The sequence below is a fragment of the Entelurus aequoreus genome, linkage group LG09, assembly GCF_033978785.1.
Source record: "Entelurus aequoreus isolate RoL-2023_Sb linkage group LG09, RoL_Eaeq_v1.1, whole genome shotgun sequence".
NCBI classification, from domain to species: Eukaryota; Metazoa; Chordata; class Actinopteri; order Syngnathiformes; family Syngnathidae; genus Entelurus; species Entelurus aequoreus.
The window spans coordinates 73963294-73979110 of NC_084739.1; the positions used below are offsets into that span (position 1 = coordinate 73963294).

At 38.4% G+C, this 15817-nt stretch overlaps 1 protein-coding gene across 2 annotated transcripts in view; it reads left to right on the forward strand.

Moving 5' to 3' along the window:
* The first annotated feature begins 1369 nt into the window (after positions 1-1369).
* Positions 1370-15817, forward strand: part of mcm8 (minichromosome maintenance 8 homologous recombination repair factor) — a 30270-nt gene continuing 15822 nt past the window's right edge. Inside the window, exons 1-10 of one of the 2 annotated variants that reach the window (XM_062059312.1) lie at positions 1370-2069; positions 2143-2186; positions 4757-5008; positions 7257-7322; positions 7402-7484; positions 7550-7699; positions 9763-9860; positions 9931-10129; positions 10344-10429; positions 14457-14602. In XM_062059312.1, coding sequence (XP_061915296.1) covers positions 4759-5008; positions 7257-7322; positions 7402-7484; positions 7550-7699; positions 9763-9860; positions 9931-10129; positions 10344-10429; positions 14457-14602 — 1078 coding nt within the window. In that variant the 5' untranslated portion in view covers positions 1370-2069; positions 2143-2186; positions 4757-4758. Of the gene's footprint in view, positions 2070-2142; positions 2187-4653; positions 5009-7256; positions 7323-7401; positions 7485-7549; positions 7700-9762; positions 9861-9930; positions 10130-10343; positions 10430-14456; positions 14603-15817 lie in introns of those variants that run through there. The other variant, XM_062059311.1, reaches the window with a different exon arrangement.

A 15817-nucleotide genomic window follows, 5' to 3' on the forward strand; every position in this document is an offset into this window, starting at 1 on the left:
GGAAAAGACGTTGTGCTGAAAAGCAGAAAGACTTGCACTATTTATGAAATGTAGAGGTTGCCCTCTAGTGGGTTCTTCAGACCACCACACACTGCCAGGAGAGCCAGGAATTCCGGGTATAACACTGTTTTATTTTCATAAATAGTGCAAGTCTTTCTGCTTTTCAGCACAAGGTCTTTTCCTTCTGCGTCTGCTCAGCAGCACCTCTGAAACAGAGTTCTGTTTCAGGACAAAGTTTGTGTTCCGGGACCAAGGCGAGCCTCCAAGGAGGAGCAGATTGGCTGTGGTCCCTGGACAAAGAAGCATTTCTATAAAAGGTGTTAGTTTATGGAATAAACTTAAAGGCCTACTGAAATTTTTTTTTTAATTTAAACGGGGATAGCAGATCCATTCTATGTGTCATACTTGATCATTTCACGATATTGCCATATTTTTGCTGAAAGGATTTAGTAGAGAACAACGACGATAAAGTTGCAACTTTTGGTCGCTGATAAAAAAAAAATCCTTGCCTTTACCGGAAGTAGCGTGACGTCAACAGAGGAAGGACTCCTCAAAATTTCCCATTGTTTTCAATGCAGCGAGAGCGATTCGGACCGAGAAAGCGACGATTACCCCATTAATTTGAGCGAGGATGAAAGATTTGTGGATGAGGAACGTTAGAGTGAAGGACTAGAATGCAGTGCAAGACACATCTTTTTTCACTCTGACCGTAACTTAGGTACAAGCTGGCTCATTGGATTCCACGCTCTCTCCTTTTTCTATTGTGGATCACGGATTTATATTTTAAACCACCTCGGATACTATATCCTCTTGAAAATGAGAGTCGAGAACGCGAAATGAACATTCACAGTGACTTATCTCCACGACAATACATCGGCGAAGCTCTTTAGCTACTGAGCTAACGTGATAGCATCGTGCTCAAATGCAGATAGAAACAAAATAAATAAATCCCTGACTGGAAGGATAGACAGAAGATCAACAATACTATTAAACCATGGACATGTAAATACACGGTTAATGCTTTCCAGCCTGGCGAAGGTTAACAATGCTGTTGCTAACGACGCCATTGAAGCTAACTTAGCAACCGAACCTCACAGAGCTATGCTAAAAACATTAGCTATCCACCTACGCCAGCCAGCCCTCATCTGCTCATCAACACCCGTGCTCACCTGCGTTCCAGCGATCGACAGTGCGACGAAGGACTTCACCCGATCACAAATGCGGTCGGCGAGACGGAGGAAGTTAAGGTGAGTTCGGCGGCTAGCGCGTCTGCTATCCATCTCTGTCCTCCTGGTTGTGTTGCTGTAGTCCGCCACTAATACACCGATCCCACCTACAACTTTCTTCTTTGCAGTCTCCATTGTTCATTAAACAAATTGCAAAAGATTCACCAACACAGATGTCCAGAATACTGTGGAATTTTGAAATGAAAACAGAGCTTTTTTGTATTGTATTCAATGGGGTACCGATACTTCCGTATCAACCGTTGACATCACGCGCATACGTCATCATACATAGACGTTTTCAACCGGAAGTGTGGCAGGAAATTTAAAATTGCACTTTATAAGTTAACCCGGCCGTATTGGCATGTGTTGCAATGTTAAGATTTCATCATTGATATATAAACTATCAGACTGCGTGGTCGGTAGTAGTGGCTTTCAGTAGGCCTTTAACATTAGAACAAAAACGATGTAAAGTCTGTATTTATTTTTTTTTAAATGTAAAGATCATGATAAAAATATGTGATTTTGAGCAAAATGTTATTTGTTTTTCTTGTGTGTGTTGTGACGTTGCTGCAGTTGTGCGACAGGGAGCAGATTATTTTAATGAATGACTTTTTTCTTTTTAACGGTAAAATATTTTTGTGTACATTTTGTTCTAACGTTGTCGTGCATTCAGATCAAAAAACTGATTCATTCAATTAAACTCGGGCCCCACCAAATAGCTGCAGTACCGCTTGTGCCCTCTGGACGTCAGTGTAACACTCGAGCATCCGAACTGTCACGGGACATGCCGACGAAGAAGACGTGTCTTCGTCAGAGGAGGGAACGTTGAACAGCAAACTGAAGGTAAATAATCATAAAAATGCTCTTTTAACATTGACTTTCTCACTTTTAACATCGTTAATGCACATTTTTAAAGGTCGTTGACAAAAGCACTACAGAATAACTTCTACTCGGATAAATGTAAGTATTGTTTGTGTTTTCGTTAGTTAGATAATATTCATCAATTTTGGTTACAGTTTTTAAATATTCCCATTTTTGCCTGGAGAGTTTTATCAAGGAAACAAACATTAGTAGATTAGGATCGATTAATTTACACACATATTCCTCGATATGTGGGAATTATTCTGAAACATTGGCTATAAATGTATTTTTTTGCTGTGTTTTAATGGTAAATATTCCATAAGGCGTTGCCATATTTCCGTGTTTTGGCAGTGACGTCACTCGTTTCCCACCTAAACAATGTGGTGCAGTTCGTAAGTATAGGAAAAAAATTAGAGAAATAAGTGAGAATAAAATGCATTAATGGTTATGTAAAAAAGTATGAGTAAAACGACAATAAAATTAGGACCTAATAAAAATGTGAGTACACAATTATACTAGCATACCTGGTGTGTGTACGCTTTAGAACAGGGGTGTCCAAAGCTATTTTCTACCGCTTGTCTCTCTCCGACTGCATGTAAATGTAGTATATTAATATAATGCATATACAAAACCCAAAACCAGTGAAGTTGGCACGTTGTGTAATTCGTAACTAAAAACAGAATATAATGATTTGCAAATCCTTTTCAACTTTAAAGACAAGATACTTTAATGTTGGAACTAAGAAACTTAATTTATTTTTGCAAATAATCATTAACTTAGAATTTAATGGCAGCAGCACATTGCAAAAAAGTTGGCACAGGGGCATTTTTACCACTGTGTTACATGGCCTTTCCTTTTAACAACACTCAGTAAACGTTTGGGAACTGAGGAGACACATTTTTGAAGCTTCTCAGGTGGAATTATTTCCCATTCTTGCTTGATGTACAGCTTAAGTTGTTCAACAGTCCGGGGGTCTCCGTTGTGGTATTTTAGGCTTCATAATGCGCCACACATTTTCAATGGGAGACAGGTCTGGACTACAGGCAGGCCAGTCTAGTACCTGCACTCTTTTACTATGAAGCCACGCTGTTGTAACACGTGGCTTGGCATTGTTTTGCTGAAATAAGCAGGGGCGTCTATGATAACGTTGCTTAGATGGCAACATATGTTGATCCAAAACCTGTATGTACCTTTCAGCATTAATGGTGCCTTCACAGATGTGTAAGTTACCCATGTCTTGAGCACTAATACACCCCCATACCATCACAGATGCTGGCTTTTCAACTTTGCGTCTATAACAATCCGGATGGTTCTTTTCCTCTTTGATCCGGAGGACACAACGTCCACAGTTTCCAAAAACAATTTGAAATGTGGACTCAGCAGACCACAGAACACTTTTACACTTTGCAATAGTCCATCTTAGATGAGCTCAGGCCCAGCAAAGCCGGCGGCGTTTCTGGGTGTTGTTGATAAATGGCTTTCGCTTTGTATAATAGAGTTTTAACTTGCACTTACAGATGTAGCGACCAACCGTCATTACTGACAGTGGTTTTCAGAAGTGTTCCTGAGCCCATGTAGTGATATCCTTTTACACACTAATGTCACTTTTTGATGCAGTACCGCCTGAGGGATCGAAGGTCACGGGCAATGCCGCTTACGTGCACTGATTTCTCCAGATTCTCTGAACCTTTTGATGATATTACTGATTGTAGATGGTGAAATCCTTAAATTCCTTGCAATAGTCGTTGAGAAATGTTGTTCTTAAACTGTTGGACAATTTGCTCACGCATTTGTCCACAAAGTGGTGACCCTCGCCCCATCCTTGTTTGTGAACAACTGAGCATTTCATGGAAGCTGCTTTTATACCCAATCATGGCATCCACCTGTTCCCAATTAGCCTGTTCACCTGTGGGATGTTCCAAAATAGGTGTTTGATGAGCATTCCTCAACTTTCTCAGTCTTTTTTGCCACTTGAGCCAGCTTTTTTGAAACATGTTGCAAGCATCAAATTCCAAATGAGTTGATATTTGCAAAAAAATAACAACGTTTACCAGTTTGAATGTTAAATATTTTGTCTTTGCAGTCTATTCAATCCAATATGAGTTGAAAAGGATTTGCAAATCATTGCATTCTGTTTTTATTTACCATTTACACAACGTGCCAACTTCACTGGTTTTGGGTTTTGCCGTTGGATATTAACATTATGTGAAAGTTTGACTCCTACCTTGTTTACTGCCGTGAAGACCTCCTTAAAGTTTTGTAATCAATCAGAAAAATCGAGCAGCTAAAATGGCCAAACATGGATAAGTGTGGAGAGTGTTTTGCATTTTCCCACAATGCTTTGTAATGGATTTAAATAGGTGTAGTTTTTTATTTATTTTTATAATATCCACAAAGTTCAGTAAGCAGGTTGTGTTGATTGTGACTGTGTGTGTTGACATTTTGTGTTAGATTTTTGCACCATGACTAGGAAAGGTTGTCTGCATTGGGTCATACAAGTAAATGCTGCGCATAGTAAAAGGTTATTAATCCTAATTACTCGCACTGACCATTTGATAGGGACAAATGGTAGTATCAATGTAAAAATACTTTTAGGGTCTGATTAGATGGAGAAAGGAATATGTATTGTTTTCGATTTTTTTATTCAACCCATTCTTTCCTTTCCAAAGAAATGAGTGGAGTCGACTCCAGAAGAGGCTCGTGGAGGGGCGGCAATGGCGGATGGCGGGGTGGCGGAGGATGGAGAGGAGGCGGCAATGGCGGATGGAGAGGAGGCGGCAACGGCGGATGGAGAGGAGGCGGCAATGGCGGATGGCGAGGTGGCAGAGGATGGAGAGGAGGTGGCGGTGCTGGTTCATGGAGAGGAGCAGGTGGAGGTGGGGACAGAGGGTTAGGACATCCGAGCATCAGCACCCAGAGAGGTGAGTCCCATTAAAGGATCGTGACACTTTCATGTTCACAGAATAAATGCATGACGCCAAATATAACTCTCCTTCCCTTTTTAATATGTGCCTCTACTCGCTAAATATAGCAACAAAGTAGCTAAAGCCCATCACAGGTAACCATATCAAGTTTTTATATTAGTGTTATTGTGAGCGAAAAGATCACAATTATCATTGTTATGGTGGTATTGTTGATTCAATCTTTTATTTGTCTAAATAACTAGATTTGCAGGTTTTGTGTGTCTTCGCTGATAAGAGTGTTCTGGCTTCCTATTCTGTTCAGCGGTCCTTGAATGCACCGTATAAACTTGGTGTCATATTCCTCTGAGTATATTTTGATCACTCCAAAATATTACAGCTTGTAGGTATATATCTTAGTTCTTCACGCAGAAATGTGTTTATACAAGTTTACATTGGGGTATGTTGTTTCTTAATGGGGAAGGATGTTAATGTCTCTTGTTTTCATGTTAGCATTTAAACGAACAAGAGTTTTTTTTGTGTTTATCAAAGTGCAGTTTTCAACGTTTTTTTCGTCATTTTAATTTTGAAAGGTAATATTAACCGTTAAGAGTTTTATCACAGTTATGATGAATACCGTTTATCGTTACATCCTTAATCACAGATAATGTCTGCTACGTCTTATTCTTTGGGAAAGCAGGGGCGTATGAGGTGTGTTGTGAAGAGGACACATCTCCACACCCACACTTATGGTGTGGTCCATTTTGAGGCTGGGAATGACGTAACAGCAGAATTCCTGTATAAGTGTTCCGGTTACAAAATCGGAAATCAAGATGGCCACATACACGGAAGATATTGTTGCGCTTGCCTTATCTCAAAATTTTACACACATTACCCCATAATGACAATGTAAAAAGTTTTTATTTTTTACATTTTGCAAATTTATTAAAAATAAGAAACTAAGAAAATCACTTGTGATTTTTTATATTTTTTGCAAATTTATTAAGCAGAAAAAACTAAAATCACATGTGATTTTTTTAAAATGTTCTTTATATTTGATAAATTTGCAAAAAAAAAATGTTTGTGCATTTGGAAATTAATTACCAGCGCTTCACTTTTTCCCAATTTTTTTGGTACAGCTTTATTCCAAAATTTAATACATTAATTTTTGTCCTAAAATTCTACACACAATACACCATTATGATAATGTGAAAAAATATATATATACATTTTACTTTTTGGCAAATTATTTAAAAACAAAAAATTTACAAAAATCACGTGATTTTTAATTTTTTTTCTTTTTAATACATTTTCATAAAAAGCATTTATTTTTGTGCATCCAGAAAGTATTGACAGCGCTTCACTTTTTCCACATTTTGTTATGTAACAGCCTTATTCCAAAATGGAATTAAAAAAAATTAGTCCTCAAAATTCTACACACAATACCCCATAATGACAATGTGGTATACATGTTTTTTTATTTTGCATATTGTAAAAAAATCACAAGTGATTTTTTTTGTTTTTTCGTTTTAATAAATTAGCAAAAAAAAAACATTCATTTTTGTGCCTCCAGAAGTATTAACATCGCTTCACTTTTTCCACATTTTGCTATGTTATAGCCATATTCCAAAATGGAATAAAACCTTTTCTGTCCTCAAAATTCTACACTAAATACCCCATAACGACAATGAAACAATTGTATTTTTTATTAAGCAAATTTATAGAATTTTTTTTTAAGCTTTTCATATTGTCATTTTGTGGTATTGTACATAGAGTTTTGAGGACATAACATTATTTATTCAGTTTTGTAATAAGGCTGTAACATAACAAAATGTGGAAAAAGTGAAGCGCTTTATGGATGCACTGTAAACAACTTATGGAAAAATATGCACTCTGTCTGCAACCTTCAAACACGGTGAATGAAGAGGAAACACAGAAACTATTACTAGCGATGTAGAATGTATATACCACATGAAAAAAATGTAGTTGTCACAACAGTAACGTTACCATATACAAATGTCCATCCATCCACTGTGTATGGCTGATTTAGTGTGACAAAAACTAATCAGACGTGCTAATAACGGATAATATAGAAGCGTATATTATTGTTTACATTCAGAGCAGCCATCTTTGAAAAGAATGCTCGTGACTTTCTGAATTGAAAACATGTTATTTCCTAGACTAACAGGTACTACAGTGTTAGACAGGGTCTGCTGGTAGCCTAAATGTCCGTGTATAATGAAAGAAACTACAATTTCATCCTCCCCAGTTCGCCATCAGGTCACTCTGGATGTGCTGTGTCCTTACAAAGGATGGCCGCTGTACTTCATGGAAGGTATTTCATGATGATGAAGGAGAAGCACAGCAATAGCTCACTTAGCAATAATGCTGGTCTTGTCCCTGGCCTTTGGCAGCTTTCATCAAGAGCTCGCCCAGCGTGGAGAAGATCAAAGTCTTTGAGAAGTACTTCAGCTCCAGAATTCACCTCTACGACAAGGTCTGTGTGCGGCCAATCACCTTTCCGCATTGTCAGTGACTGAAGAGAGGACTTCCCGTCCACAGGACGAGATCGAGCGTCAGGGCAGCTTGTTGGTGGACTACGCGGACTTGACCGCAAACGAGGTCGTGCGTGATGCTCTCCCCGCACTGACCACGGAGATCAAGCAGCAACCTGAGATAATCCTCAACTGTTTGGGAGTGGCTATTCACCAGGTACACACACCTTAATGGAATCGATTGTGGCGGGCATTTTTATTACTGCCAAACCTTTAAAAAAAAAACGTGTTTTTTTTCTTCTTTTTTTTACTTGAAAACAAATTAAGGTAATATATTATATTGTAGCCCCGGGAAAAAAATCAAGCAAAGTCTGACGCTATTTTTAACTTTTATTACCAATCTCATGATAACAAACGATGGCACAATTCCAACAGGTTTTACCTCGCGTGCAAACACTTCCTCATTTTCCACCAATCACTTTTCAAGCATGGACAGTGTGTTTGCAATCATGGGAAAAACTGACATCCAATCCAAACCCCACAAAGATAAAACATTAAAGGCCTACTGAAATCAATTTTTTTTTATTTAAACGGGGATAGCAGATCCATTCTGTGTCATACTTGATCATTTCGCGATATTGCCATATTTTTGCTGAAAGGATTTAGTAGAGAACATCGACGATAAAGTTCGCAACTTTTGGTTGCTGATAAAAAAAGTCTTGCCTGTACCGGAAGTAGCGTGACGTCACAGGTTGAAGGGCTCCTCACATTTCCCCATTGTTTACACCTGCAGCGAGAGCGATTCGGACCGAGAAAGCGACGATTACCCCATTAATTTGAGCCAGGATGAAAGATTCGTGGATGAGGAACGTGAGAGTGAAGGACTAGAGTGCAGTGCAGGACATATCTTTTTTCGCTCTGACCGTAACTTAGGTACAAGGGTTCATTGGATTCCACACTTTCTCCTTTTTCTATTGTAGATCACGGATTTGTATTTTAAACCACCTCGGATACTATATCCTCTTGAAAATGAGAGTCGAGAACGCGAAATGGACATTCACAGTGACTTTTATCCCCACGACAATACATCGGCGAAGCACTTTAGCTACGGAGCTAACGAGAAACAAAAGAAATAAACCCCTGACTGGAAGGATAGACAGAAAATCAACAATACTATTAAACCATGGACATGTAAATACACGGTTAATGCTTTCCAGCCTGGCGAAGCTTAACAATGCTGTTGCTAACAACGCCATTGAAGCTAACTTAGCTACGGGACCTCACAGAGCTATGCTAAAAACATTAGCTATCCACATACGCCAGCCAGCGCTCATCTCCTCATCAACACCCATGCTCACCTGCGTTCCAGCGATCGACGGAGCGACGAAGGACTTCACCCGATCGTCGATGCGGTCGGCGGCTAGCGTCGGATAGCGCGTCTGCTATCCAAGTCAAAGTCCTCCTGGTTGTGTTGCTGCAGCCAGCCGCTAATACACCGATCCCACCTACAGCTTTCTTCTTTGCAGTCTTCATTGTTCATTAAACAAATTGCAAAAGATTCACCAACACAGATGTCCAGAATACTGTGGAATTTTGCGATGAAAACAGAGCTTTTTGTATTGGATACAATGGTGTCCGAATACTTCCGTTTCAACTATTGACGTCACGCGCATACGTCATCATACATAGACGTTTTCAACCGGAAGTTTCGCGGGAAATTTTAAATTGCACTTTATGAGTTAACCCGGCCGTTTTGGCATGTGTTGCAATGTTAAGATTTCATCATTGATATATAAACTATCAGACTGCGTGGTCGGTAGTAGTGGCTTTCAGTAGGCCTTTAACATTAGCTGGTTCTTACAGTATGAATTGATATACAGGAAATGCCTGTAAAACCGGGAATTTTGGAAACATAGCAGTGAAAGCGGCTTGAAGATGATCTGTAAAACATCATCTATGCAACATTTTGACCAAAGAACCACCATTACATGCAATGTAGACCACAAGGAAGTGTTTTGACTCCTTTAATGCACCCTATAATCTGGCGCGCCTAATATATGAAAAAATATCAAAAATAGACCATTTATCGGCAGTGCGCCTTATAATCTGGTGCGCCCTATGGTCCGGAAAATATGATAATTAGAGCTATCGCCCCAGAGCCCGGGGAATGAGACAAAAAGCACATGAGGCACATAAAAAATGCATGTGGAAGAATCTACTGTCCAGGATCCTTGTCATGTGTTTGTGAGCGAGGGCCAAAAGTCCTTTTGAACCCACCAGGTCTTGACTGTGGACTTGGAGAATCAGGCTGCCGAGCTGCAAGGGGAGGAGCTTCCGGCGGCCACGCCCATCATCAACATCCCTCACATCAGCGCAAGGTGCAATGCCGCGTCGGCTCACTGTCACCGCCGAGCAAACCTAACAGCGCCGGGCCGCCTTTCTCCGCAGGCTGCACAACTACGAGCCGCTGACCCCGCTGCGCACCTTGCGGGCCAGCGTGTACGGGCAGCTGGTGTGCGTGAGGGGCACGGTGGTCCGAGTGAGCAACATCAGACCTCTGTGCACCCGGCTGGCCTTCAGGTGCACCACGTGCTCCGCCACCTGCTCGCTGCCGCTACAACGCGGCAAGTACGCGACACCAACCAAGGTACCAAGTCGGCATCATCCCTTGTTTGTGGTTTTGCAATGTCATATATATGTGTGTGTGTGTGTGTGTGTGTGTGTGTGTGTGTGTGTGTGTGTGTGTGTGTGTGTGTGTGTGTGTGTGTGTGTGTGTGTGTGTGTGTGTGTGTGTGTGTGTGTGTGTGTGTGTGTGTGTGTGTGTGTGTGTGTGTGTGTGTGTGTGTGTGTGTGTGTTACAGTGTAGCCAGCCAGACTGCCGCAGTCGTTCGTTCTCTGCCATGCGCAGCTCTTCTCTCACACAAACTGTGGACTGGCAACTCATCAAGTAAGCACACACGCACACACACTTGTTAGGACCAGTGTGCTACATAATCTCACCACTGGGTGTCGCCCTCACCCCACTGGCACCTCTGTGACTCACATGCAGCATCAGCCGGGCTCATGAGTTGCCGTGACAACAGATGCTGCTCTTGCATCTTCAGTCAACAGGCTCGCCGGACAAAATATTGTTTTAGGTGTTATGATTAGGGATGTCCGATAATATCGGCCTGCCGATATTATCGGCCGATATATGCGTTAAAATATATTATCGGAAATTATCGGTATCGGTTTTTTTATTATCGGTATCGGGGTTTTTTTTGTTGTTTTTGTTTTTTTTAATTAAATCAACATAAAAAACACAAGATACACTTACAATTAGTGCACCAACCCAAAAAACCTCCCTCCCCCATTTACACTCATTCACACAAAAGGGTTGTTTCTTTCTGTTATTAATATTCTGGTTCCTACATTATATATCAATATATATCAATACAGTCTGCAAGGGATACAGTCCGTAAGCACACATGATTGTGATTGCTGCTGGTCCATTAATAGTACTAACCTTTAACAGTTAATTTTACTAATTTTCATTCATTACTAGTTTCTATGTAACTGTTTTTATATTGTTGTACTTTCTTTTTTATTCAAGAAAATGTTTTTAATTTGTTTATCTTATTTTACTATTTTTTTTTAAAAAGTACCTTATCTTCACCATACCTGGTTGTCCAAATTAGGCATAATAATGTGTTAATTCCACGACTGCATATATCGGTTGATATCGGTATCGGTTGATATCGGTATCGGTAATTAAAGAGTTGGACAATATCGGAATATCGGATATCGGCAAAAAGCCGTTATCGGACATCCCTAGTTATGATCAACGAAAACTTGACATGGAAATCACATGTTGACAATGTCAAAGTAAAGGTATATGAAATAAAGGATGTGCTGTATAAAGTCAAAGATTTTCTAAATAAGAGTGAATTGTTTTTGTTGTATGGATCAGTGATTTATTTATTAAAGGGGAACTGCAATCTTTATGATAGACAAGAAGACAAAAGTTGTTGTTTTTTCGCATTCTAACATGTAAAAATCGTCTCGTTCTTGGTGGCTAGCAATGCAGCTAATGTTAGCAATAAATTCTACCTCTAAATCACTTTAAAATGCATTCAAAAAATGTCAACAATACTTCACTTACGTTCTGTAACCTGTATAATAACCAAACTGTAGCGACATTGTTATTGTAAGAGCAAACACTGAGGAACTCCATTTTTAGCATAATAACACATTGGCGTGCTACGGTATTAGCCGTAAAAGCTAACTACGGAAAGAGATAAGCTCGCTTCTACGTCAACACGAAACACATTTGAGTTTGTAATGCACGACACTGCGATAGTACACCAATTTGTACTGAGTAAAAAACATGAACAATCATATTACAGAATCTGTAAAGTATTATTTCATGTTTTGTTTGTACACAGCTAGCCAGACAGCGTATGTACTGTAGTTGTACTCACACACATGACATGCTGCGTGTATCATGATCAGTATAAAGTGTGACTCAATCGATGGACAGTTGTCTGTTTGGTCCAGCTAGCCGAGGTCGTTTTTTTCTGTTTATTTAGGTAAGCACTCCATTTATGTCGAAATAGCATGGCTTCAAATTCCACACTTTCACCTCACTCTCTCGGCTTCCGTCTGCTCCAACGTCTCACTCTTCTTTGGTGCTCACTTCTAGAAGCAGCAGTTCATCCTCAGTATATTCAGCTTCAAAAAGATAAGGCTGTGAATCCTCATTTGTCCATAAATAGTCGTCTTCCTTGTTTGTTACTGAATCTGCCATGATTAGAAGACACTTTTGTTTTCGGAAGTAGGAACACACATTTGTTGCTAGAAGTCGAAAGTGTGTTGCTATGGAAACGGAAATACATGTTCGGAACAACTCAGTCCTGGCAACGATTAAAATGATCAAAATACGGTAAATATTGAGTATATTACATATTGGTATTAAGGTGTCTTTTACTACACTATATATATATACTTGCAGTGTGTATATTGTACATATTAAATATTGTTATGAACTATTACTACATTATAAATATACTTGCAGTGTGTTTATTGTACATATTACATATAGTTATGAAGGTGTCTGTTACTACATTATATATATACTTGCAGTGTGTATATTGTACATATTACATATTGTTATGAAGGTGTCTGTTACTACATTATAAATATACTTGCAGTGTGTATATTGTACATATTACATATTGTTATGAAGGTGTCTGTTACTACATTATATATATACTTGCAGTGTGTATATTGTACATATTACATATTGTTATGAAGGTGTCTGTTACTACATTATATATATACTTGCAGTGTGTATATTGTACATATTACATATTGTTATGAAGGTGTCTGTTACTACATTATATATATATACTTGCAGTGTGTGTATTGTACATATTACATATTGTTATGAAGGTGTCTGTTACTACATTATATATATATACTTGCAGTGTGTGTATTGTACATATTAAATATTGTTATGAAGGTGTCTGTTACTACATTATATATATACTTGCAGTGTGTATATAAAACATATTACATATTGTTATGAAGGTGTCTATTACTACATTATATATATACTTGCAGTGTGTATATTGTACATATTACATATTGTTATGAACTATTACTACATTATATATATACTTGCAGTGTGTATATTGTACATATTTCATATTGTTATGAAGGTGTCTATTACTACATTATATATATACTTGCAGTGTGTATTGTACATATTACTAGGGCTGCAACAACTAATCGATTAAATCGATTAAAATCGATTATTAAAATAGTTGCCGATTAATTTAGTCATCGATTCGTTGGATCTATGCTATGCGCATGCGCAGAGGTTTTTTTTTTTTTTATTATTTTTTTTAATAGACCTTTATTTATAAACTGCAACATGTACAAACAGCTAAGAAACAATAATCAAAATAAGTATGGTGCCAGGATGCTGTTTTTTTTCAATAAAATACTGGATAGGATAGAAATGTAGTTTGTCTCTTTTATCCGATTATTAATCGATTAATCGAAGTAATAATCGACAGATTAATCGATTATCAAATTAATCGTTAGTTGCAGCCCTACATATTACATATTGTTATGAAGGTGTCTGTTACTACATTATATATATACCTGCAGTGTGTATATTGTACATATTACATATTGTTATGAACTATTACTACATTATATATATACTTGCAGTGTGTATATTGTACATATTCCATCTTATTATGAAGGTGTCTGTTACTACATTATATATATACCTGCAGTGTGTATATTGTACATATTACATATTGTTATGAACTATTACTACATTATATATATACTTGCAGTGTGTATTGTACATATTACTAGGGCTGCAACAAATAATCGATTAAATCGATTAAAATCGATTATTAAAATAGTTGCCGATTAATTTAGTCATCGATTCGTTGGATCTATGCTATGCGCATGCGCAGAGGTTTGTTTTTTTTTTTGTTTTGTTTTTTTAATAGACCTTTATTTATAAACTGCAACATGTACAAACAGCTAAGAAACAATAATCAAAATAAGTATGGTGCCAGTATGCTGTTTTTTTCAATAAAATACTGGATAGGATAGAAATATAGTTTGTCTCTTTTATCCGATTATTAATCGATTAATCGAAGTAATAATCGACAGATTAATCGATTATCAAATTAATCGTTAGTTGCAGCCCTACATATTACATATTGTTATGAAGGTGTCTGTTACTACATTATATATATACCTGCAGTGTTTATATTGTACATATTACATATTGTTATGAAGGTGTCTGTTGCTACATTTTATATATATACTTGAATGCAGCTGGGATAGGCTCCAGAACCCCCGGCGACCCTGAGAGGGACAAGCCATAAAAAATGGATGGATGATTGAAACAAATAATACACTGAAATGAAATGTTGTGCTGAGTAACGTGTTGAAAATGTCGGTGGCAGGGTGCAGGAGCTGATGTGCGGCGAGCAGAGGGAGACTGGACGAATCCCGCGCACTGTGGAGTGTCACCTGACCTCAGACTTGTGTGACTGCTGCGTCCCTGGAGACACGGTGACTGTGACGGGGATCGTGAGAGTCGCAAACGATGGCAAGTATATACACTTTTTTAACGTGTCAGTGTGTTCATTAGCCCCTTGTCGGTTATTATGGGTGTCCACAGGAATCGATTTTCCAATTAATCGCAATTCTTATTCTTAATCGATTAAAAATAATCAAACAATTTTAAAAAATGTTTTTTAAATATACATGTATTTTTTTATCTGTCCTGTCCAGCCACTCAGTCAAATCATATAGTTCAGGGGTCGGCAACCCGCGGCTCGAGAGCCGCATGCGGCTCTTTAGCGCCGCCCTAGTGGCTCTCTGGAGATTTTTCAAAAATGTATGAAGAATGGAAAAAGATGAGGGGGAAAAAAAATCTATTTTTTTGTTTTAGTATGGTTTGTGTAGGAGGACAAACATGACACAAACCTCCCTAATTGTTATAAAGCACACTGTTTCTATTAAACATGCTTCACTGATTCGAGTATTTGGCGAGCGCCGTTTTGTCCTACTAATTTTGGTGGTCCTTGAACTCACCGTATAGTTTGTTTACATGTATAACTTTCTCCGACTTTCTAGGACGTGTTTTATGCCACTTCTTTTTCTGTCTCATTTTGTCCACCACACTTTTAACGTTGTGCGTGAGTGCACAAAGGTGAGTTTTGTTGATGTTATTGACTTGTGTGGAGTGCTAATCAGACATATTTGGTCACTGCATGACTGCAAGCTAATCGATGCTAACATGCTATTTAGGCTAGCTATATGTACATATTGCATCATTATGCCTCATTTGTAGCTATATTTGAGGTCATTTAGTTTCCTTTAAGTCCTCTTAATTAAATGTATATCTCATGACACATGTAATATGGCTTTTAATTTTTTGCGGCTCCAGACAGATTTGTTTTTGTATTTTTGGTCCAATATGGCTCTTTCAACATTTTGGGTTGCCGACCCCTGATATAGTTGATGTAGATCAGTGATCCTCAACAGGCGGACCGCGGTCCATGTCCGGACTGTAGTGGATTGTCCGAAGCTTAAACAGGCAACAAAAGTAGTTTAGTACAACAAATTTATTTACCCATTATCAGAAGTGCAGGTTGAATTAAGTTGGCCGTGCAGACAGACCACATGTTACTCCGGAGTAAACAAGACACACACAAGCAAAAATCACTGTCGAGTTCTTTATATGTCTCTTGTGCGTCATTGTTTGTTATCTAATGCGTCATGATTGTTTTGTTTTGGTTTTGTCTGTTCCAAAACAACC